At 46.8% G+C, this 21,341-nt stretch overlaps 8 protein-coding genes across 8 annotated transcripts; 5 read left to right on the top strand and 3 right to left on the bottom strand.

Moving 5' to 3' along the window:
* Positions 1-602: 602 nt before the first annotated feature.
* On the top strand, positions 603-1,414 carry K441DRAFT_687915 (uncharacterized protein; the record flags this gene model as incomplete). Its single annotated transcript, XM_067652136.1, has 2 exons — positions 603-1,154; positions 1,229-1,414. The coding sequence occupies 2 exons, from the start codon at positions 603-605 to the stop codon at positions 1,412-1,414; spliced, it is 738 nt and encodes a 245-aa protein (XP_067502638.1).
* Positions 1,415-1,648: 234 nt separating this feature from the next.
* On the bottom strand, positions 1,649-2,553 carry K441DRAFT_687914 (uncharacterized protein; the record flags this gene model as incomplete). Its single annotated transcript, XM_067652135.1, has 7 exons — positions 1,649-1,674; positions 1,726-1,882; positions 1,917-1,949; positions 1,986-2,100; positions 2,147-2,213; positions 2,339-2,411; positions 2,494-2,553. The coding sequence occupies 7 exons, from the start codon at positions 2,551-2,553 to the stop codon at positions 1,649-1,651; spliced, it is 531 nt and encodes a 176-aa protein (XP_067502637.1).
* Positions 2,554-3,010: 457 nt separating this feature from the next.
* Positions 3,011-5,275, bottom strand: K441DRAFT_661902 (uncharacterized protein). The gene has a single exon (XM_067648957.1). The coding sequence runs from the start codon at positions 5,043-5,045 to the stop codon at positions 3,336-3,338; it is 1,710 nt and encodes a 569-aa protein (XP_067502636.1). The 5' UTR covers positions 5,046-5,275; the 3' UTR covers positions 3,011-3,335.
* A 4,637-nt stretch (positions 5,276-9,912) lies between these two features.
* On the top strand, positions 9,913-11,531 carry K441DRAFT_638647 (UPF0187-domain-containing protein). The gene is made up of 2 exons (XM_067646547.1): positions 9,913-10,958; positions 11,015-11,531. Exons 1-2 carry the CDS (start codon positions 10,192-10,194, stop codon positions 11,295-11,297), a joined length of 1,050 nt encoding a protein of 349 aa, XP_067502635.1. The 5' UTR covers positions 9,913-10,191; the 3' UTR covers positions 11,298-11,531.
* Positions 11,532-11,839: 308 nt separating this feature from the next.
* On the bottom strand, positions 11,840-13,410 carry K441DRAFT_567346 (uncharacterized protein; the record flags this gene model as incomplete). The annotated part of the gene is made up of 3 exons (XM_067643795.1): positions 11,840-12,625; positions 12,682-12,787; positions 12,836-13,410. The coding sequence occupies 3 exons, from the start codon at positions 13,408-13,410 to the stop codon at positions 11,840-11,842; spliced, it is 1,467 nt and encodes a 488-aa protein (XP_067502634.1).
* An 855-nt stretch (positions 13,411-14,265) lies between these two features.
* Positions 14,266-16,616, top strand: K441DRAFT_706283 (uncharacterized protein). The gene is made up of 2 exons (XM_067653648.1): positions 14,266-14,602; positions 14,666-16,616. The coding sequence occupies exons 1-2, from the start codon at positions 14,477-14,479 to the stop codon at positions 16,292-16,294; spliced, it is 1,755 nt and encodes a 584-aa protein (XP_067502633.1). The 5' UTR covers positions 14,266-14,476; the 3' UTR covers positions 16,295-16,616.
* A 755-nt stretch (positions 16,617-17,371) lies between these two features.
* On the top strand, positions 17,372-19,124 carry K441DRAFT_661897 (uncharacterized protein). Its single transcript, XM_067648956.1, has one exon. The coding sequence runs from the start codon at positions 17,579-17,581 to the stop codon at positions 18,992-18,994; it is 1,416 nt and encodes a 471-aa protein (XP_067502632.1). The 5' UTR covers positions 17,372-17,578; the 3' UTR covers positions 18,995-19,124.
* A 1,228-nt stretch (positions 19,125-20,352) lies between these two features.
* K441DRAFT_723837 (uncharacterized protein) lies at positions 20,353-21,093 on the top strand. The gene has a single exon (XM_067654101.1). It carries the CDS (start codon positions 20,546-20,548, stop codon positions 20,762-20,764), a length of 219 nt encoding a protein of 72 aa, XP_067502631.1. The 5' UTR covers positions 20,353-20,545; the 3' UTR covers positions 20,765-21,093.
* The last annotated feature ends 248 nt before the right edge of the window (positions 21,094-21,341 follow it).

Genomic DNA, 21,341 nt, shown 5'->3' with positions numbered 1-21,341 from the left:
ATCAATATAGAGAGAGTTATTTGAAGGTGCAAGACAGCACCATGTCGCTAGATGATCTAGGAATGGGACTTTCAACTGTGCGGAGTTCATGGGAATGGAGAATGTGCGCACTTGAGAGATATCTAGCTTAACTACTATCTAAAGCGCAAAAGAGTAGGACAAGGATATAACGGAGCTTTGAAAAGGGGATGAGAATGCCTACTTAATCACAGCCTTGCGATCAGCGAAGGTGAGCGCAAAGTCACTTCCAAGGCAAAAGAACAAAAGTAAACTCACGAAGTTGAAAGGATAATGCAAGAAGACAACGGGGGGCGTTTTTGGAAGAACGAGAAACAGTAATATGGGAGGGTGCGGCTTAGAGTGATGCGCATCATCTCGCCTTTATGCCCCGACACGCGACTTCCAAGCGCTGGTTTGCGTTTCATGCAGGCACTCATGGCGCTACTGTGGCGCGGTTGGACTTTCGACTCGGAGATTTCATCACAACCTTTCTTTCTAATTCTACGAAACTAACCCTGCCTCAGATCCGCTTCTGTCACCAATCTCCAAAAGGTTGAATAATACAAACAAATATTCCTTTCAGTATTTTTTTTTACCACGTAATGTCGCTTCCAAATCCCAAGAAACGAAGTCACAGCGAGGCTTCAACATCCAGCATCCATATCCGCTCCGTACGCCGCGAACTCTCACCATCGGCTCTCGAGCCATCTGATAGCAGTGCACCAAATTCCTGTTCTGCGTCTGAAGACTCGGCTCTTTTCTCCACTGAACACTCCTCTGGCAATGAGACTGCAAATAGCGATCTTGACTCCACGTCAAGTAGTGCCATCTCTGAGTCTTCTGACGACACAAGCTCTGGGAGTGACAGCGAAAATGAGAGCATGAATGGTGAAGATGGGAGCGAAGATGAAAGTATGAGTGAGGCGGAGGTGGAAATAGTGACTTTACCACTACCAAAGAAGGCTAAGAAGCCCACGATAAAAGCCGTAGAAGTAGTGGGGCAGGAAGTAGATTTAGGCGCACGATTGAAAAGGTTCCTGCCACAATTGGCGGCTGCGAATCGGGAGCTAGAGGCATATCGTGCAGCGGGAATGTTGAAGGAGAGGAATTTGGAGGTTGTAGATGAAGAGGCAGGAAAGGAGTATATCGAAATGGTGAGGCATTCGAAAACCCATTCTCGACGTTTTACTCGAACTTGAGACACAGCACTAACATGCGAAAATAACAGGATCTTGGCTTGGGCGTATTGGAGGAGACAAGTTCGAATTCACGAGATAGCGGTAGCCGGGGCCATTATGACGATAGCACAGACACTACTGCATCAGAAACTGAAGAGAAAGACATCTTAGGCAAACTGATGGGGAGGACTAGGAGGAAGGACGGGATCGGGATCCAAGAGGTAGAGGATGCGTAGCAAGACCCAAGGGTGCATTGCAAACTATTCTTTGCTATCTAAAAGAGACTACATTACAAAATTGAGTATGAGCGGAGAATGTAATGTACCAACAAGCTGCTCCTCATATTCTAACGCACCTGCCTAGTAAATCCTCTTCTACTCCGTTTCCCTCGTAATCGTAGCTAACATACTGTACATTTCAATACCCGGCTCACTGCAATTTGGCCTTCCAATATTCGCTCCTTCTTTTGCTCAGTTTTTCCATATATAGTCCGCATCTACGTCGTCAGTTAGCTTTTTGTTGCCTAAAAATTGCTGTAAACACTCACCTGGATGTACCGACGGCTCTCTAATCCCCTCTCTCAGCCCCCTCTTCCTCTTCCAGTCAGTCTCGAAGCTAGCATCCCGCTCCCCAACTACCTTCTCAAACTCAAACTGATTTGCTATCGTCAAGCTCGTCATCAACTTAGGCTTACCCAATGGTAGCTTCTCACCACCATCTACCTGCCATAGATGATACCTTTCCATATAGCTCCACTACATCCTCGATCTCCTTCGTCTCAGCAGTTCCCTAGGCCCTAGTTGGGACAAGCTGCGGTTGGGGCAACATCAGCATACCAGATTTGACCTCGAAAACGTGGCCGTGCCAGGGCTTGCGCTCTTCATGGTCGAGGGTGGGTAAAGGCGTGGGGTTATCATGTATTCTACACCTTTTTTTTTTATTTCAAGTAAGCCTTCAGCGCCAAAAACATCGATGAACTTACTATAAACCGGGTAGGTTGAGTAGGGGAATCGTAGAGAATACATTGGCGGACGTCTAGAATCATCAGCGTCTAAACCTAGGGGTCGAAGAATGGATATAAGGAATATGCATGCGCTAGATCATTTGAAGCAGGGTGATATCTTCATTCAGGTGACTGCAATAGTGGTTAGCTTCAACACAGCGGCCGGGCTCGTTAGCGTAGGCGTGAAAAGCGTTAAGATGAGCGCATATTTGCTTTACCGGCGTGAAATTCTGCTTCTTGCGAGGAGGCACGAAAGAGGAAATAGTATTTTTGTAGAATTACTTAGGCCATAGAAGCCGCGGTTTCAAGAACCTTGCTTTTCGTGGAAAGAGGCTCGTCGGGGGCGCTGTTCGTAGTGACCATGGAATTCATACTGACCGTAACACACTGCTTATAGTCTCATCCATGAAGCTAACACAGTTGAAAATGTTACTTCAAAAGTGTAAGTGGACTCGCTAACAGATTGAAGATAAATGTGACCGATTTAATTTTACACTCGGAAACGAGTGGTCGTGTATAACGCGAAGCTGGGAATTGGTGATATCATAAAGACGATTCCTAAAGAATAGTTATGAGCCCAAATCTAAAAATCAAAAGCGAGAAAAGTCGTATACACAAACGTTTATCGCGAAGGCCGAGCTTTATATTTCGCATGGAGGTAATAATAACCTCACCGAGTATAGCGGGCTCTATTACTGTGAATGCCGCTACTTGTAAAAGCATCAGCGACATCTTACGCCCCCCTCTTTCTTCAATTGCCAGGCGTATAGGACTGTGTAGATTCTTTTACACGATGCTATACCTGCAAATCAACTTGAGGCACATTTTCAGCCACGGAGATGTGAATCGTAATCATTATTACTGCGGAATGACCCATGCGGCAACCGTGTCGAAGTAAATTCAGCATCGAGTCTGATGAACATATGGACACGAGACGGGACAATAATAAACAATAACATTATATACGAGCGCTCAGGTTTCGCTATAAATTGCAATACAAGGCTCACACGAAAAAACTCCTGCCCAAGAACGCCGTCACATGAGGATATCATATCCAGATCTAGAAAGCAACCAAAACACCTCTTCGATCAAATCGGTTTCCACCAAGATACACTTTACTGTTCTAATCATTTATTCATTCCAGTTGAGTTTCGTCAGTGGTCCATAATCTTCCATCCTTCCCTGACCATACTCTTAATGAAGAACATTGCACCCAGGATGACTCCAGTAGCGCTCAAGCCAATAGCAGTGTAAAATGCGCATCGAAAGCCCCAGAGCTCATCGGTCGGATCTTTCATGACGGAGACCTCAACTGTGCCAGCGACACCAAGGGCAATGGAAATCGAATAATTGACCACAGTGTTGACGAGCGAAGCTGCAAGACCTTGATGCTCTCGGGGCATGTGGTTGGAAAGGATAAGCGTCGCTGCAGGGAAGGACATGTCCATGCCAAATGGCATGATGACCACACTGACGAACATCTGCGCCCAGTAAATCTGGTGGGCTGGCTGTGTCGCAGCAATTATAATCCCAACACAGAATGCTACCATTGAGATCATCATCACAAAGCTGACTGGCGTATGGGTAAGCATGAAACCAGTTAGTCCGGCGGCAATCAGTCCGCATATGACCGCAGGACTAAACTGTGCGGACGCCGAGAGAGGAGTATCGCCACGGATTCTCTCGAGGAACCGCCAGCTGTAGAAGACCCAGATACCGAAACTGCCCCAGCCAACACCCACACAAGCTAGCACAAATCCGACAGTGCTATTCAATGCATGCATCGGGAGAATTGGATTAACTGCCCGCATCTCAACCCAACCAAAGGCGGCTAGACATAAAAGTCCAATTATGAGCACGAAATATACGTGCGGGGTTTTCCAGCCGTAAAGAGGCCCATTGTTGAAGGCCACATTCACAAGTACAAGCCCCGCAACGCCAAGACCGGACCCAGTCCAGTCAAAGCCTGGTCTATGGCTCGGACGATCAGAGAGACCTTTTGGAATGACGAAGACGCTGAGCACCGAAAGCCCAAGAGAGGCGATTCCAAAGGACCAGAATGCCCATGGCCACCACGCGAGTTGGGCAAATAGACTTCCGAATGCGGCACCAATGACGAAGCCTGCTGGAGCACACGCACCAAAAAGGCTGAAAACGATATTCTTTCTCATTCCAGGTGGATACGCGCGACCGAAGAGAGCAAGTGCGTTTGGAAGAAGAAGAGCAGGGCCAATTCCCTGCATGGCACGGCAAAAGTCGAAGAAAATCTGGCGTTTTGGATACACGCTAAAGCCAGCGAAGCAACTCCATACACCCAACCACGCATAGCCAAATTCAAAAACGCGTTTGTGGCCGAGAATGTCCCCAAGCCGACCGGAAATCAGAATGAAGGTACCGACTGTGAGGCTGTAGCCAGCAATAAACCATGACATCTCGCCCGGATTTGTAGTATGGAAGTCTTCCGCGATAATGTCGATAGGGGCAAGTGCTTGCCCTAAGGCGGCTTGGGTCATGAGATGCGAAACGGCGCACACGGCGACAAATAATATTTCCCGCATCGTGCTCATCTCAATTAACTTGGATGGTAGCTCATGCCCGGTAGGTGATGGCGGTATATCCATTCGCTCGGAGTCATATGGCTCATACGGCTCAAAACTTCGCTGGTAGCTTGGGTCGAGAATGTAGCTGGTTGACTTGTGTTGCTTGTACGTGGCCGGGAGGTCTGGTATGGAGCCATTGTAATCGTACATGCTCTCCGCTGCAATTGACTCAACTCTAGATTGGAGAGATATGTGTCGGGCTTTGTAGATCGAGCTCTTCTTTTCAGATGCTGCATCTCTCGAATCCGTCGTTTGTGCGTCCATGGCGATCAGAGAGACCGACAATCTAAGAATTAAAAAAAAGAAAAAGAAAAGGGATTAATCAAAGAGCAAGAAAGGTTGTAGACTAGCGTGAGTAAGGAATTTCACTAGATATTCCTATGTTGTTAGTATAAACGAGGCCAGAAGGTGAGGAATGGGAGGTCGGCAGCGAGATTTAGGATGGCGCGACGAGTGGATCTACTATGTACCTACCCATACTCTTCGAAAACTGCGCCTGTTCCAGGTTACCAAGCTGAACCCAGGCAAGCTCTAAGCCAGATCACTGGCCGGCGCGTTCACAGAGCCATCATCTCAGCCCGCCGGAGCTGCTCTTGGGGAGCCGGAACACCATGTCAAATACCGTATTCGGCCATAGCATCAGCAACAATTCCCAGCCCTGATTAGCGGAGCGGGAAGGCTAAGCGCATGGCCAAGACAACTGCCCAACAGCAGCGCAGAAAGGAGCCTAGCCCGCAGTTAAAAGAAAAGCTCCGCTATCCACTGTCCCGGCTCGTCGTATTGTGGCTTTCCCCGGTTCATGAGCGACCCGAAACAAGTTGCCAGAGCTATCATTTCCTTCGAAAGAAATGATCTGTGCGATGGTCATTAAAACGTTGATAGTATCTTGGGTTCGGCAAAATTCCCTGGCATAGATCTATCCAGCGGGATGGAGACGAGACGGAGACAAAAGATATTGTTACGAACCGTCAGCCAAACGCTAAAACCCGCGACCTGCACTACGATCGGCACAACGCCCGCCCGGCATCCTCCACGGTCGGTCGCGACTCCCAAATTAGAAAGGTACTAGTTTCACAAACGGCATAGCAGAGATTCAGGGATCGTTCCGCTCAACAGAGAACGGTTCAAGTACACCCTCGGCATATTCATCTGGTCTTCGAACTCTCGGAGCTCGTCATAAATTAATGCAGCATTAGATCATGCTCATACCTTCAACGTCTTCGATTTACAAGGAGTGCGAACCTCTTCTTCACTTGGCTTCGTAATTCTACGGCTACGGGTTCATTACGTCCGTCATTTGAGGTTCACCGAGACACCCAAGGCGCCCTGTGTGAGGCAGTGAAGCACCACACTCGGAACATTCTCGCAACGGTGCTCTGCTGTGAGGCTGACACCGAGACACAGGCACCGCCCAGCTTTCTGACCCGCAGAATGTTAGATTCTAATTCTGTTGCGAACGACAGTCCAGATTCTATATAATACATCTAGGTAATGTTGATGAGAAAGCTAGGTCCAGCTTCAGCAGTATTAACGCGTGTAACTTTAAAAACTTGCACTTTATTGAGCAAGCACCATTTCTTTCTATGACTAAATATAGATAAAGATTGAGTTATACCATCAATCTAAGCATTACGTGTGGAAAGGGACGTCACTTCTATTTCTTGACCGAGTCCTTCCTATTCGTCAGGAGGCTGCCTGCCTACAATTTCCATGGTGGCGTTCGGATCCCCAAGTTTTCTGCAGAAGCCCCGCTGGTGAGCGTTACCTGTTATAGGCCACTCCTGTGACTGCGGCATCAACTCTTTTAGAACCATACAACTCAGCAAATGGTGTCCAAGCTGACTCCACCGTGCCTACGATAATATAAAAGTCGGATATCATATGGAACAGGTTTCGTGTTGGCAGCAAGGGTATTGGGTCGATTTGAATGCAGATTGTAGCTCTTCCCTATGAGTAGTTAGTCAGTGATTTCCGGCTCTCCAAATGAGCGGCTCTTGGAACTCTTGGAACTTTTATAGCCATTGCTTACAGACTTTTCAAATACCACTAAGGCCTGCACCTAGGTCGGGCTCCTGGTTATTGGCCGTACAAGCGTTTCTAAGATTAGAGTACTGAAAAACATCCGCGATCTATCCTTATCTGTCAATAATTCAGCTAAAAGTTTCAGCTGCAAGAGAGGGGCCGTGGGGTGTGCTTCCCACTAAATGTTTACGAACACCGGCATGATAATATACCAGAAATATCTAGTCTTTACGCTAAATAGTATATAAATTTTTCTAAAAGCCAACTACAAACGAGTACATGATGCTAGTATCCTTCAGCTTATCAGGTGTGTAACCCAAGAGCTTTACATAGTGGCACTGGTTATCCATTGTTCTACAACGTCATTATGTCGCACATTTCAGCGGGCTAGTGTCTATTTTATTCTAAGAGTCCTTAACGGCTTATTCGAATCAAATGAATCATAACCTACTCAAAGATTCAGACAGAGGTCTTCCACATTACAGCTCTGTGCACGACCAGCTTCCNCCCCCCTTTGGCGAGATTTCAAATTCGCTACGCGCATCCAATCTCGCCTGATTGCCACCAACTGTACATAGTAATTGTAGCGAACGGCTATGGCTACACGCAAGGACCTTTTTGGTTGCCCTGGGGAATCGCCCAGGTTGGCCAGGGGAATCAAAATTCAAGCAACTCAGAACTTGCCTGACGTACGCTTCCTCGACATACGCTTCCTCTTTTGCCTATGCCTCCGCCAAAACGCGAATACAACGCTGTCCCTGCAATTGCCGATGAAATTTGGCAGTATCGTACGGGTGGAAACCTTACGATATTTGACAAAGATCACGACACTGCGGAGGAAGGCCGATCGCGAACAGCTGAAGTTCTTGCAGCCAAGCATACGGCTTCGCTACAATTACTATGTACAGTTGGTGGCAACCAGGCGAGATTGGATGCGCGTAGCGAATTTGAAATCTCGCCAAAGGGGGGTGGAAGCTGGTCGTGCACAGAGCTGTAAACAAACAATTAACACTTGACTCAATGCATCACATACCACAGCTTTGCGCGTGACCAGTTTCACCCCTACAGCTAGGAATTGGAATTCATTCCTATAAAGAAAGCTCGCCTCCTTGCTACCAGTTAATGTCACACTACGGACTAGGCTGGCGGAAAATATATATATGATGCTCTATGAGGAAGGATCTAAGGGGCTCGATGGCCCGAGAAGATATCTACAAGGTGGTCCGCGCATTTTCACGTGCTCTATTACGTGCACGTTGCCGAGCTCAAAGAGACGCTCAAGTACCCCCTCTACCAACAGTTAATTTAGCACAGTAAAGGTAGTAAAACAGCCTATATAGATACAACTAAGGGGCTGTTCGGTTGCAAATCGCCTCCATATCATAATCTGTTCAATATGTGCGCCTTCACAGCTTGTACGGGCTTCGCTGTCCCCCCCCTGGTGCGCGCGCAACACCACACACCTAATTTCGCTACGTCTGCAGCTAAATTAGTATATAGAGCTAGCAGGAAGGGTGTAGTACGTGGTCAGGGCTTGAGCCACGGCCCACCTCGAATTCGGAGCTCTGAGCTCGATTTTGAAGCCATTCTGAACTCCTCGTGATATCTGTTCTAGATCGTGGTGTTGTAAAGCTTCTTTTTCTTATTAATATAAGCTCTAAACGCGGGTATATACACGCTTACTGGCGCAGGCTATAAGAAGGATTTTAATAAAGGCGTACTACTAGTTACCTATATTTGGAGCTATATTAAGGAAGGCAACGGGGCAAACACCAAGATCTAGAGGTGATGTTATAATTTGGTAGAGGAGAATAGCTTCAAAATCGAGCTCAGAGCTCCGAATTCGAGGTGGGCCGTGGCTCAAGCCCTGACCACGTACTACACCCCCTCCTGCTAGCTCTACATACTAATTTAGCTGCAGACGTAGCGAAATTAGGTGTGTGGTGTTGCGCGCGCACAGGGGGGAACGTCGAAGCCGTCCATTTTGTAATTACAAGGGGGCAACCTGAGCGGGCCACTCGCCCTCCCTGCAAGTTCTGGTGGCATTATAGCCGTGCACTTACTATTTTCCCAGGATATTACTATAATGTCATCAAAACTTGCAGGGAGGGCGTGTGACCCGCTCAGGTTGCCCCCTTGTAGTAGCGGCTACTGCCGTGGCTCATTTAAATCTAAATTAAGTTGATCGTTCGGTAACGTCGCTGACCGGGCAACGAGCCACCCCATGCGGGGCACGTGTGCTGCACGTGTCTAGGCTACCTCACACTGGGACACCTCCTTTTCCGCAAGGATTCGTTTAATCTCTTAATATACCCTATTATTCTATTAACGTATGTGATGGGGTTATGAAGGTGACCCTAGTTATGACCGATTTGAAAATCAAAATTTACCAAAATGCTAATTTGGTGGTAAATAATTAGTAAAAGCTATTATAAATTATTGCATCATCCTTCCTGCGAATCCTTTGGTAAGCAGCTTCTTCTACTGCCTTCTTATCGGTCTCCTAAAGTTGCATAATAAAAGCTGTAGCTGTGGCTGTAGCGGCGGCTGTGGAGGACTCTTCCGCCCGCTTTTGGAGCGGTTGATTGTTTCCATGCCTTAATATACGCTAGGTAGACTCTAGGATACGTTACGTGGGCCGCAAAATACGCACCTGTGCTTGCGCGTACGCTAGTTTAAAACTTCCTAGGCTTTTGCATAAGCTTCAGCGCCTTTATAAAGATTTTTTTTCGCTAGGCTGTTAAAGCTGCTTATAGACGATCTTTTGTATCTAGAGCACGCGGCCAGCGAGGCATGGCTTTAAGTTCTGTGCAAGGAAGTAAGGAGAAAAGTCGATGTGTTGATGTTCAAAGCGGCAGTATATTTAGCTACCCTAAATGAGAAGGCGGTAATGTAAATCGGTCATAACTAGGGTCACCTTCATAACCCCATCACATACGTTAATTAAACTCCTTATCTATATCTTACCTTATATTTAAATCCTTTCTAATCCCTTAGCAGGATAACGTAGCTGACCAGGAAGCGAGCCACACAAGAATATGCCTACCATTTTTTATTTCATAGCAAATTACACTAAAATCAAAAAACCTCAGCATATTGCACGATGCTAAATCAATCTTTGCCCTCTCATGAAGCCGAAACCATCATACAAAAATATTATACAAGATCTTTCTTCTAGTGTTGAGCCGATTCGCAAGGGGTTTGACGAGGGACTGTAAGTTAGCCGAACTCCTAGTGTGGTCGGGCGATCTGCCTCCTCCAATATTGGCGACCTCGATAACAGCACAAGTGACCTCCACCTGTGGACAATACCATACTGAAACTCATTTTCTCTGGTTAATATTATTCTTCTTTGTCTCTCCCCCTCTCCTGTCCAATTGACCTCACAATGACACCTGGCCGCCATCATACTCGCCGCCCAACCTATCCCCTCGCGCACGCCATTCGACAAAAGCCACGACGTTTGCCCCTAGTCCTGAGGTTCGCAAAAGGCGCTGTCCACGGCATAATACTGATCCCCGTAATCCTACACTCCCTATTTACTGTCTTAATTGTCTATCTCGATCGCCATGTGACCGGTAACCTAGGACTTCCTGCTTCCATCGTCCCTTCTCTCAGTATAGTCGTCGGTCTAATGCTTGTGTTCCGCAACCAGACAAGTTATGACCGCTTCTGGACGGGCCGGAACTCGTTAACTACGATTGGGACCTGTATACGAAATCTGACACGTAGCTTCCTCGTCTCGGCGAGGAGTAAAGGTGGGACGAAAGCAACGTCGCTTACGGACCTGGAAATTGCAGATACGGAGAGAGTCGTTCGCATCCTCGTAGCGATACTCTACGCAGTGAAGCATAATCTTCGTGCTGAGTACAACATCCCGCCGGCCTCAGACATTGTAGGGGAAGGCGAGATCACTACAGCGAAAGCGGAGTACTACGCCCTCCTCCCGGACGGGCTGATGGGATTTGAAGATCAAGGGCTTGGACTGCCATTGCAACTGACGGTGCTGGTAGAGTCGTATATTCGGAGGGGCTTTGATAGGAATTGGTTTCATGGGCCCCAGGCTAGTCAGATGACGGTGCAGCTGAATAATTTGGTGGATGCCTATGGGCGAATGGAGACAATTAGGACAACCCCTCTCCCTGTGGCGCACCTGTATGTTCCCACAATTCCCTAACTTTGAACGTAGATGCTGATATAACTGCCACTAGAATCCATCAAAAGCAAGTTCTCGCCCTCTTCAATTGTGTTCTTTCCTTTGCCACAGTCGACGATTTTGGGTGGTGGGCTGTACCCATAGTCGCTATCGTAGCCTTTACTCTCTATGGTATAGAAGGGATTGGAGTGCAACTCGAGGACCCATTTGGCTATGATAAGAATGACATCAATATGGACGGCATTATCGAGGATACACGTCAGGAGGTCATGGTATTGTTAGATGAGTGGAAAGCTGCGGGGAGCGGAAATGGGATTCATGGAGGAATGTTCGACTAGCCAAGCTTAAATGATTTGAGTTCTAAGATTGCAGGAAAAAATGAACTTCGATACCAAAATCGAGGTGATAGCATGCCAATCCTGAAAAGATGTACTTGTATGCTGCGCACTCATATTGGCTATTAGCATCGTTGTGCTCGTTCCGTATTCAATCTATAAAAGATGTATCAACATGCTCCATGTTTCTTCCTAGTCATTGATGTATGCTCTGTTCAAACCTCACTGGCATGAAAATAATCTCATACATATTTGAGTCTTCCTAATTCCGGCTGAGGGAATTTGAATGAACACATGATCGTATGTTCAAGCATGGTACAGACCAAAAAAACGAGCAAAAAGCCAGCCCAAACACCCACACCAGTGAATATCACCTTCCCAACACCACCGGCTAGTAAACAACCACAGAAAAATTGTATATGGACCAGGAAAACAAAACCTTTCATCTCACCCATCCAAATGCATATGAAAGAGAGCCGTAAAAGTCGTTGTCACTTACGCCTCGCCCAATTTAGAATGCTATGGAAGAAACATCATAATCAGAGCTAGCCCATCAATCCATGAGTGATATGTAGAGGTGGAAGAGTGGCTACAGGAGTAGCGCCATTCATTGATGTTTCCGTTGGCGCCTCCTCGGCGCCTCTCCTTCCAGAGCCTCTCCCAGCGCTGCCGTCAAAGATAAATGGGCCTGCATCGTTTCGAGGTGTCATAGGACACTCTGGAGCTACTACGCGATCCGGGCTGAGAGCGTACTGAATAGACGAATCACTGGGGGTTGAACGGCCTGGAAAGAGGCCCGAATTATTTGAGGGGTTGACTCCACTATTCATTATAGGAACTGGCTGTGCTATTGGAGATGATGTAAAGGTGGAAGAGAGCGGATGGCGTTGAGGACTTGTCTGAGGACTTGGTTGAGGAGGCTGCTGGGTTAGTGGTGTTGATTGTGAAGTTATGTTGTTCACAGGGTCCTGGATAGATATTACCGAAACGGCAGCTTCTAGATCTGATAGGTTAATGTGACCGTTAGGCGTTCGAGTGCCGCTTGCGGGTGGTGGATTCGCAATAGGAAGCTGAGAGGCGCGAGGCGTAATTTGAGGTGCTTCATCCTCGGCTTGTGCTGCTAGGGAAGCATTCGATTTTTCGATTGTCTTCTCTAGCTCCTCATCCCATTCTTCATACTCATTAGGCTCCTCGACGTCAGCTTCGAGATCAGCAACAGCACGACAGTTCGGACATAGGAAGTTGGGCCACGTGGGGCCGTTCAGTATAGGCCGTATGCACTTATAATGCCAGACATGGGAACAAGGCGCAACAAAAAGAGATTGGCATGGCTATGAATTTGAGGTTAGCGGAACGGCAAGTGAAGATTTTGGATATGGTAACTCACTGCAATAGACGTTAAACAGATTGAGCATTCCGAGTTATGGGTTGATGCGCTGTCGCTGTCTTTCTTGGCTTTTGCAAGGTTGCGTAGTCTCTGGTGTGTTTGTTTGCTGGCGGTGGCGTTAAGATAGTAACCTCAGGATTGATAGGAGACTTACTTGAAATTATTTAGACTTTGTTGCCAGCCTCTATTACATTCTATGCGAATTTTGACACAACGAAATATCATTTCCTCTCCTCCGCGGAAGTCAATGCCAAGTTGTACGACATCTCCATCCTTCACCTTAAAAGGCTTCGATTCAACATTTGGTTGACTTAAACGTATATGGTTCAGAAATGTTCCTGACGAGCTCTTGACGTCCTTAATGTACCATTGCGAGTTAGAACACCAAAATTCACAGTGTTTTCTGCTCACAACTTTGGACTTGAATCCAACCGCCGCGGCAGATGGAACATTTGGGGGTATTTCCGGAATATTGTCCCTCTCTGAGTATCTCCCAACTCGTATGACAGCGGACTCACCGGGTAAAGTCCGTGATATGGTCGGAAAGACTAAGGAAGGTCTTGCTGCTCGCGGGTCTTGGTGTGGAATGAACCGTATGGAAGGGAGCTGTTTGTGGGAAGAGCTGCCTTCCGCGTGATCGTCCATATCGTCCAAATTTGTTGCTGTTGGGCCCCCCTGGTTTCGTACGGTGAGTTGTGGCGCAGCGGTTTCTGCCCTATTCCTCGTCATTGTAGAAGGGCGTGAGGTTGTGGGGTTGTCACTGGCGCCAGTCGATTGTTGACAGCCTGGTATTCGGAATGGACCGCTTTGACTAGTCACAGAGGGCAACCACCCGCTCGTTGCACTAGTATTTGAGCTTGTAGAGTTTGAAGAGGAATAGGACCTGGAAAAAGGTGGCTCGGATTCCTGTACAGTGGACGTCGAAGTACTGTTGTCGGGGTCACCAGTACTCGGTGACAGTGAACTCCTTATCCTCGTTATGTTGGGGCGACTGCTACTGCCTGATGCAGGCGAGTTGCTTGAATGGGAGTGCAGGTGGCTATGCGTGTAGTTCCTCAGGTAGCTGAGGCCTCTCAGTCTGCCTGATCTTGACGGCGAAGTGGGTGAGGCTGCGGAGGTCGTAGTGGATAGTGTTGGGGCTGATGGTGCGGGAGTTGTAAACATGGTACAGCCTGTAAGGCGGATTCACAGTTCTTAAAACCCTACGTGAACGTGTGCGTTTGCTATTAGGGAGATAATCGCAACACGGCAAGGCCAGGCAAGACCGGGGACCAAAGGTGGTGATGCGGGATGCAAGCGTGAGCGGTTAACGAACGGAGTGGAGAAGAGACAATGAACAAAGCTCCCAAGGAGAGCAAGTCAACAAACGTTAAGACTCTCTGAGAGGAGAGTTGAGTTCGTTGCCACCCGAGAATGAGAAATAGAGGAGGGTTCTTGAAGAATAGCCACTCAGATAAGTGGCATCTGGATGCTATCGGCGAATTCTAGGCCCTTGTCGCTTGGGTTTGCTGCTAGTGCCCCGAGGTTAGGGCGCTATAAGCTGAAGTTGGCATCACGGCGAACGAAGGTAGAGAGGAAGAAATATCACGCTTTCGGCCAGATGTAGTTTGAAGAGCGGCAAGATATTTACCACAGGGCAAACAACCTCCCTGCGCTTAGTTACTAGACCTCCTGTCTGCCTTTCCGTGGTCAGCGGGCAAGGCTGAAATGGCGCTTACTCAGCCGTTCATCCCCTAAGAAATTTTGAGAACCCACTCCGGGGGTGATTGGCAACTATAAACCCATCGAACCTGACATGTTGAAGCCTCAAACCGTGCGGGGATTGTCGTTGAGACTACCTCAAATAGCGCCACTATGCAGAAAACCAATAGCAGTATGTGGAACGAGGCATCTTGCAACTGTAGTGCGAGCCGAGGAGAAGGTAATAGACCTTCCATTAATCTTCTTTAGTATTCCAGCTAATGCCTACGCTCGGTGTTGTTAGGACCCTGTAGAACTTGATCAAATTACCACCCTCCCTAATGGCATTCGAGTCGCAACGGAAGCTCTTCCCGGTCATTTTTCAGGAATTGGGGTTTACATCGACGCTGGTTCGAGATATGAGAATGACGCACTAAGGGGAGTCAGTCACATTATAGATCGCCTGGCATTCAAGTCCACTAGATCAAGGACAGTTGATCAAATGATTGAGACTCTGGAATCCTTGGGAGGAAATATTCAGTGTGCATCCTCTCGGGAGTCGCTGATGTACCAGTCCGCAACCTTCAACTCCGCTGTCCAAAGTACAGTAGCTCTCCTCGCAGAAACCATTAGAGATCCTCTCATTACCGACGAAGAAGTCCTGCAGCAGCTTGAGACTGCCGACTACGAGATTGGAGAAATATGGTCCAAGCCTGAGTTGATTCTACCGGAATTAGTGCACATGGCAGCGTACAAAGACAACACTTTAGGGAATCCATTGCTCTGTCCGAAAGAAAGGCTAGGGGATATCAACAGAGCGGTTGTTGAGGCTTATAGGAAAGAATTCTACAAACCAGAAAGGATGGTTGTTGCTTTTGCCGGAGTTCACCACGACGAAGCAGTAAAACTAGCACAGCAGTACTTTGGTGACATGCGAAAAGAAGAAGGACCAACCCTTGTGGGGCTGGGTGAGGACCATGCCATATCTTCTGAAATGGTTACTTTAGATCAGCCCTCCGCAACTGAGAGGATCACCCCGTATACAGCTTCCACCACTCCACCACAAGACCCCTCTCGTCTCCTCTCAAAAATTCCCTTCTTTAAGAATATATCCACATCAGCAACTTCCAACGCATCCGTCAACACAACAATAAACACGTCACTCCAATTCCCGGCGCTTGACCTAACCGCATCGTCTCACTACACTGGTGGCTTCCTCACGCTCCCTCCGATTACTCCACCACTAAATCCAGCAGTACCTCGCCTGTCTCACATTCATATCGCCTTTGAAGCGCTTCCTATTTCTTCTCCCGACATCTATGCCCTTGCAACCCTACAAACCATTCTAGGGGGAGGTGGGTCCTTCAGTGCTGGTGGCCCTGGTAAAGGTTTGTACTCTCGACTCTATACCAATGTGCTTAATCAGCACGGATGGGTCGAGACTTGCGTCGCCTTCAACCACAGCTACACGGATAGCGGCCTCTTTGGTATTGCTGCGTCTTGTGCTCCAGCTCAGGTTGCGCAGATGCTCGAAGTTATATGCCGTGAGCTAAATGCGCTGGGACAAGAGAGTGGGTATGCCACGCTGAAAGAGGGCGAGGTCCGGCGTGCAAAGAACCAGCTCAAGAGTAGTTTGCTTATGAATCTTGAAAGCAGGCTGGTAGAGTTAGAAGATCTCGGCAGGCAAGTGCAGGTGCACGGGCGAAAAGTTGGGGTAAAAGAGATGTGTAAGAAAATTGAAGAGGTTACAGTGGCAGATTTAAGAAGAGTGGCCCGCTACATATTTGGCGGAGGTGTTTTAAACCCAGGCAGGGGTAGTGGAGCACCTACAGTAGTGCTACAAGAGGGGGAGCAAGAGGGTCTTAGGAGGAGAGAACTCGGTTGGCAAGAGATCCAGGAGAGGATTGCGCGGTGGAAATTAGGGATGAGGTGATGCGACCAACCTCAATTCTGGATATCAAGCTGAAAGTGGGAATGTATTATATTATAGCTAGCGCTCAGGGTAACGGCGGTGTTTATATTATATTAGCTCTCATAAGCTCGGGCCCCCGGAACTCGGTCACCACACCAAAATCAACTCTCCGACTTGCCCACCTATTTCTACACCAATCGTTCAATATGGATCAAAAGGAGCAGAACTTGTAAATGGCTATCGCTAATTTTAACACTAGCAAATTTAAATCTAGTATCCAAGCTACACGAGCGTACAGTGTCCCTCCGTCAACTTTTCACGATTGCATACGTGACAAGCAGCCACGACGAATTGCTCACTAGCACGAATAGCGATTAACTCCTATATAAGAAGACTTATAAGGATTTACTCTATTGTATACGCGACTATAAGAAATACCGGCTTAAATTATCAGTCAAAATTATAATACTAAGCTTTTTAATAAGTTATCCCTTGCAACGCTGCTTCGCGTCCAACGGTTATCGATAAGGATCAGCCAATCAAATCGCCAGGGTCAATGAGCCATGATAAGATATTTGAAGCTTTTGACATGTATATAAAACGCTATAAGAGCTTGATTTTTGGTAGAGAGTGGTGTGATATATAAGCTCTAGCACTCGTCCTTCCTGCAGAATAGAATTCTACAGGCACGATTGGAAGGCATGGTAGTTAATTATTACTATAAAATTGTATAGACGCATCTCAAATATTTGAAAATGGTGTTCGCGCACGGACTAACTCTCGTTAGACGCCAGCGTTGCACTAAAGTCACCAAGACGGATTTCCTTACAAAGAATGGTTTGTTGCATATCATCGATTCTGTGCTACTATATAAGTGATCGCATTTAGAGGAACCTCGTCTGGGCAGTAGTATGATAACACAGTAAAGAACATGCAACAATTTCTAGCGATACAGTTAGCGCAGTGAAGTTTTCTATCTCATATCCATGATCCACAAAAAATCGAGATCTACCGAAAGGTGGGTGGCGAAGGGATGGGGCGCAGCCGCAGACTATTAGGTCGTCACAGCCCCGATCAGCAATCCAGCTCGCCTCTCATACATCTCTGAACAGAGCTGATCAATTGACCTTAGGATTCAGCTAGGCGTCTTCGCGTTGCTTTTGCATCACACAGCCACAGCAGGCATCCACCTAGGTGTGTCTCAAACGCCACGATATTATGTGACCGCCCCCGTTCCATTTGATTTCCCTTCGCGGATGAGGCTTAGGACAACGCAACACCCATGTTCACGCTTTACTGATATTGATGGCTGATCAAACGACTACAATTGCCGCTTTACCTGCTGGGTACGCCACCATGGCTGGAGTGATATACGCAGTAGCGGCTACTTCACTAACGATATGGAGCCATACTGCATGGGTCAAAATGAGTCGGATATTTCCTCAGAAAAAAGCTGAGCGTGATCCTTTCTTACAGAGTAAAGAAAGGAGGAGCAAAACCCATGACACCACCACTCAAGCTAGCATTTGTCACCACCTTTCCAAGGCGATAACGACAAGAATGCGCCAAGTCGGTACCCGGAAGTCGAAACACAGCATTGAAGATCTTATAGCAGTATTCCATCTGATTTATTCGCATTTGCGACAGCAGAGCCAAGTTCAGCAACGAACCAGCGATGAAGAATCTCCAGAGACCCTAGCTACCGATACACAAGTCCCCCCAAGTTTACAATCAGCCTCTTTCAGATCTGACCTTAATTCCCTCAATATATTGGTGAAAGTGGTCGACTTTAATGGACACGAGAACGAAGTACCTGCCAATTTAACGGTGTCGAAGCTTCGAGAAATAGTTACAGAGGTTGTTCCTAAGAAACCTAGCCCACCAATATTAACAGGAAGTGTCATGGAATCAATTATGGATCATACACAGACAGGGCAGTTCGTGACCACAGTTTCAATTCAAGCCGCAGCGCCATTCGATCTACTGGTTGTTGAGCTCGCGTACAAGGCGATAGAGATTGCGTTTGGCTGTGGCGTAATTCTGGGCTCGACTGGTGGCGCATGGCTAGGACTGACTTTAGGTTCCATGTTTCCGCAACGGATCGCTGCTGGAATCTACGCGAGTTCATACGGTCAGGTACTGCCCAGAGAAGAGATGTTGGGCCAGCACTTATGCAAGAAGGTCTGGTGCCCAGTTGGTACAATGTGGGCTGAGGGTTCAACCTCGTACTACATAGAGCCAAGTGCAGTCCTCTCTGATACATGGAGGACCGCTGTTGGATACTGGATGCAATATGCCTTGCTTGTGGTCGTCCAATACTTCAAGTTGTCGCTTCGCAGAGCTTTGGAATTCGGACCATATAGCATCACGAGAGACGCCATTCGCTATATTCTTCTTGTTGTTGAGCTCTTTACTATCACCACATGCGGCCTTACCCTGCGTAAGCAGCCCCAGAAGCTTGGCTCACGGGGGTGGAGGAGTGTTATCGCGGGAATGGTGTACCTTGTTATGCTTTCGGGTGGCCTAGCATGTGTTGTGCTAGGGCAGAAAGGTTTCATGAAGCCCATCTGGAAGTTTTACCTAGTATCGAAAATTGTTGATCCAATCGCCGCAGTGGGGTCAGTTGCAGTAATGAATGTCGATTGGCAGGAGAATAAGTCTCTCCTACCGGAAACGTGGGCTCTTCTATGGGCGATGGGCGCTTGCACCGTGGTTTGGTAGGAAGCGGCCGAAGCGGAAGCATTCTGAGAGCTCTTTCCATGTACTCGAAACCAACACACAAGGGGAAATGTAACTTATCTAGAGACTTAGATTTGTAAATTGCGAGAAGAATAAGAAGAATATTGGGGTATAAAAAAAGATGTAAGACTGATTGGTATAGCCAGAACCGGTTCTCCTCGGAACTTTTAATGGCAAAGCCATTAACCCTAAAAGCCCTTTCTTCAATCCCAGCCGGACAGGATCCGGGCAGTAACTCTTGGCAGTAACTTTACTACCCGAATCTTTTGATCAGCGGCGGCCTAGCAGGCGGTAAGGGTAGCCAAGGCACTACCCGGGCACCTATTTTACTAGTAAAGGAGGTGTGCGTACGAAAGGAAGAGAAAAAATCTACTTTAGATTACATATAAACAGGGTAGTTGATTGGAGTATTGAATTGTGGAGTCTTTGGCTAGGGACCCTGGCTGCTGACGGCCCACATACAAAAGATATGCCGGATACCATAGTACTACATTGAGCAGCCTGACCAGATTACTCGCTTTCAGTGGGTAACCTGACGTAGATCCGTAACGGCCACATTACAGGCAGGGTTTAGCGCTTTTGAGCCTTATTAGTCACAGAGTGGACGGACTGTGGCATCCATGGTGATATGTTAGTCCATACGACCCGACTTGACTCAGCATGCTCAGACCAAGAAACTGATGAATATCCGCAAGCGGATAATCGAATATCCGCAAGCTAACCTATTCGATGGATCCATCTGTTTCTTGGTCTGAGCCACTTTGGTACAGTAAAAACTCCTTATAACGATAACGGGGTTATAACGATATACTCTATATTACGATCTACACCCCTTGACCAAGCCTTTTTTGGTGTAATATTACGATATTCTGACATTTGATGATATCGTAGGGGTGGCCCCACTAAAATCGTTATAAGGAGTTTTTAATTCGTCAGATTTGACCTTTCCTTACCGTAAGTTCAGCCATTAATCTTTATTATATAACGATTAAAATCTATTAAAATAATACTTAGATCCTACTCTCCATACTTAATTCTATCTTATTTATTATGCCTAGATCTTAAAACCCTTAAAGGCAACGTCGTTATGGGTTCTCTGACTTTAAGCGTTAGAAAATACGCGCCTACTATATAAAACACCCTTACTTATTATAAAAACACGTTGCTTTATGGGCAAGCGACTTCCTCCGTTAAAAGATTAATTAATCCTTAATATTAGAAATACTAAGCGACAAATTTAACCACCTTAATTCAGCTAAATTGCCACGCGGGTATGGCGGGCGAGAGTGATAGCGAGCTGGCGAACATTCTCTCCTTAAGGAAGCTCTCTTTAAGTGGCACTAACGCCTGTAGATCTCACGCATTCCTATTACGGGCGATCTTATACATACTGCCGTATCTTAATTGTGGCAACGGATACCTCTACTAGCTTAATCGCCTGAGCTAAGGTGGTTAATTGGGTGGCTGGAGGGTTTTAAATCTCGCAACGGAATTTGTAAAAGGAAGCAATATGGTGAGGCTGCGTTAGTTAATATGGAAGGTGCTAAAGATCGCATAATAGAGCTTTATGCGATCGTCGTGTTTTTTCTGTTAAAGGATGTTTATAATATGGATGAGACTAGGCTCTTTTGGAAGGCTATACTAGATACTACACTGGCTACTAAAGCTCTCTTAGGAACGAAAAAGCAGAAGGTAAGAGTATCTCTAGCTAATTGCTCTAATGCAGATGGCTTAGATAAGCTTCCTCTCTAGATAATTGGATCCTTAGCTCAGCCACGATATTTTGTAAGAGCTTACGTTAATATTGCTTTGCTTGATATTATATAGAAGAGCAATAAGAAGGCCTAGATGACGACAGTAATTATAATTGAATGGCTTACCTAGTTTAATAAAAGGATGTATGGTAGGAGAGTCCTCCTTCTACTTGATAATTTTAGCGCGTACAAAGCAGCTATTTAAATACTTACTGAAAATAATACTCTTAAGAATATACGGGTCAAGTTTCTTCCTTCTAATTGTACCTCTGTATACCAGCCACTCGATTAAGGAATTATTGCAAACTTTAAGTTATACTACCAACGATATTAGCTTAGATTTATGGTGGAGCACTCCCTCTAAAATTAAGATCTAATTAAGCAGATGCATGTTCTTTGGGCTATCCGATGGGCAATTGTAGCTTAGAAGGAAGTTATACTAAAAGCAATTAACAGTTGCTTCGTTAAATCTACTCTCTTTGGCTTAAGAGAAGGCCCGCCGCCTTGTCCTTGTAATTATATAGATCCGATTGTTAATGAGGTACAAGAGATGGCTGAATAACTACGTGCTGCTG

This window comes from Cenococcum geophilum (genome assembly GCF_001692895.1).
Source record: "Cenococcum geophilum 1.58 unplaced genomic scaffold K441scaffold_28, whole genome shotgun sequence".
Taxonomy (NCBI): domain Eukaryota; kingdom Fungi; phylum Ascomycota; class Dothideomycetes; order Gloniales; family Gloniaceae; genus Cenococcum; species Cenococcum geophilum.
This window is presented reverse-complemented; position numbering and strand designations above follow the sequence as displayed.

Bases quoted from the DNA above. Each gene is read 5' to 3' on its own strand.
- K441DRAFT_661897 (XM_067648956.1), top strand. From the start codon at position 17,579: ATGGCTGATCAAACGACTACAATTGCCGCTTTACCTGCTGGGTACGCC.
- K441DRAFT_706283 (XM_067653648.1), top strand. From the start codon at position 14,477: ATGTTGAAGCCTCAAACCGTGCGGGGATTGTCGTTGAGACTACCTCAA. The intron at 14,603-14,665 runs GTAATAGACCTT...CGGTGTTGTTAG, and splicing joins TAGTGCGAGCCGAGGAGAAG to GACCCTGTAGAACTTGATCA.
- K441DRAFT_661902 (XM_067648957.1), bottom strand. From the start codon at position 5,045: ATGGACGCACAAACGACGGATTCGAGAGATGCAGCATCTGAAAAGAAG.
- K441DRAFT_723837 (XM_067654101.1), top strand. From the start codon at position 20,546: ATGGAAGGTGCTAAAGATCGCATAATAGAGCTTTATGCGATCGTCGTG.
- K441DRAFT_638647 (XM_067646547.1), top strand. From the start codon at position 10,192: ATGACACCTGGCCGCCATCATACTCGCCGCCCAACCTATCCCCTCGCG. The intron at 10,959-11,014 runs GTATGTTCCCAC...AACTGCCACTAG, and splicing joins CCTCTCCCTGTGGCGCACCT to AATCCATCAAAAGCAAGTTC.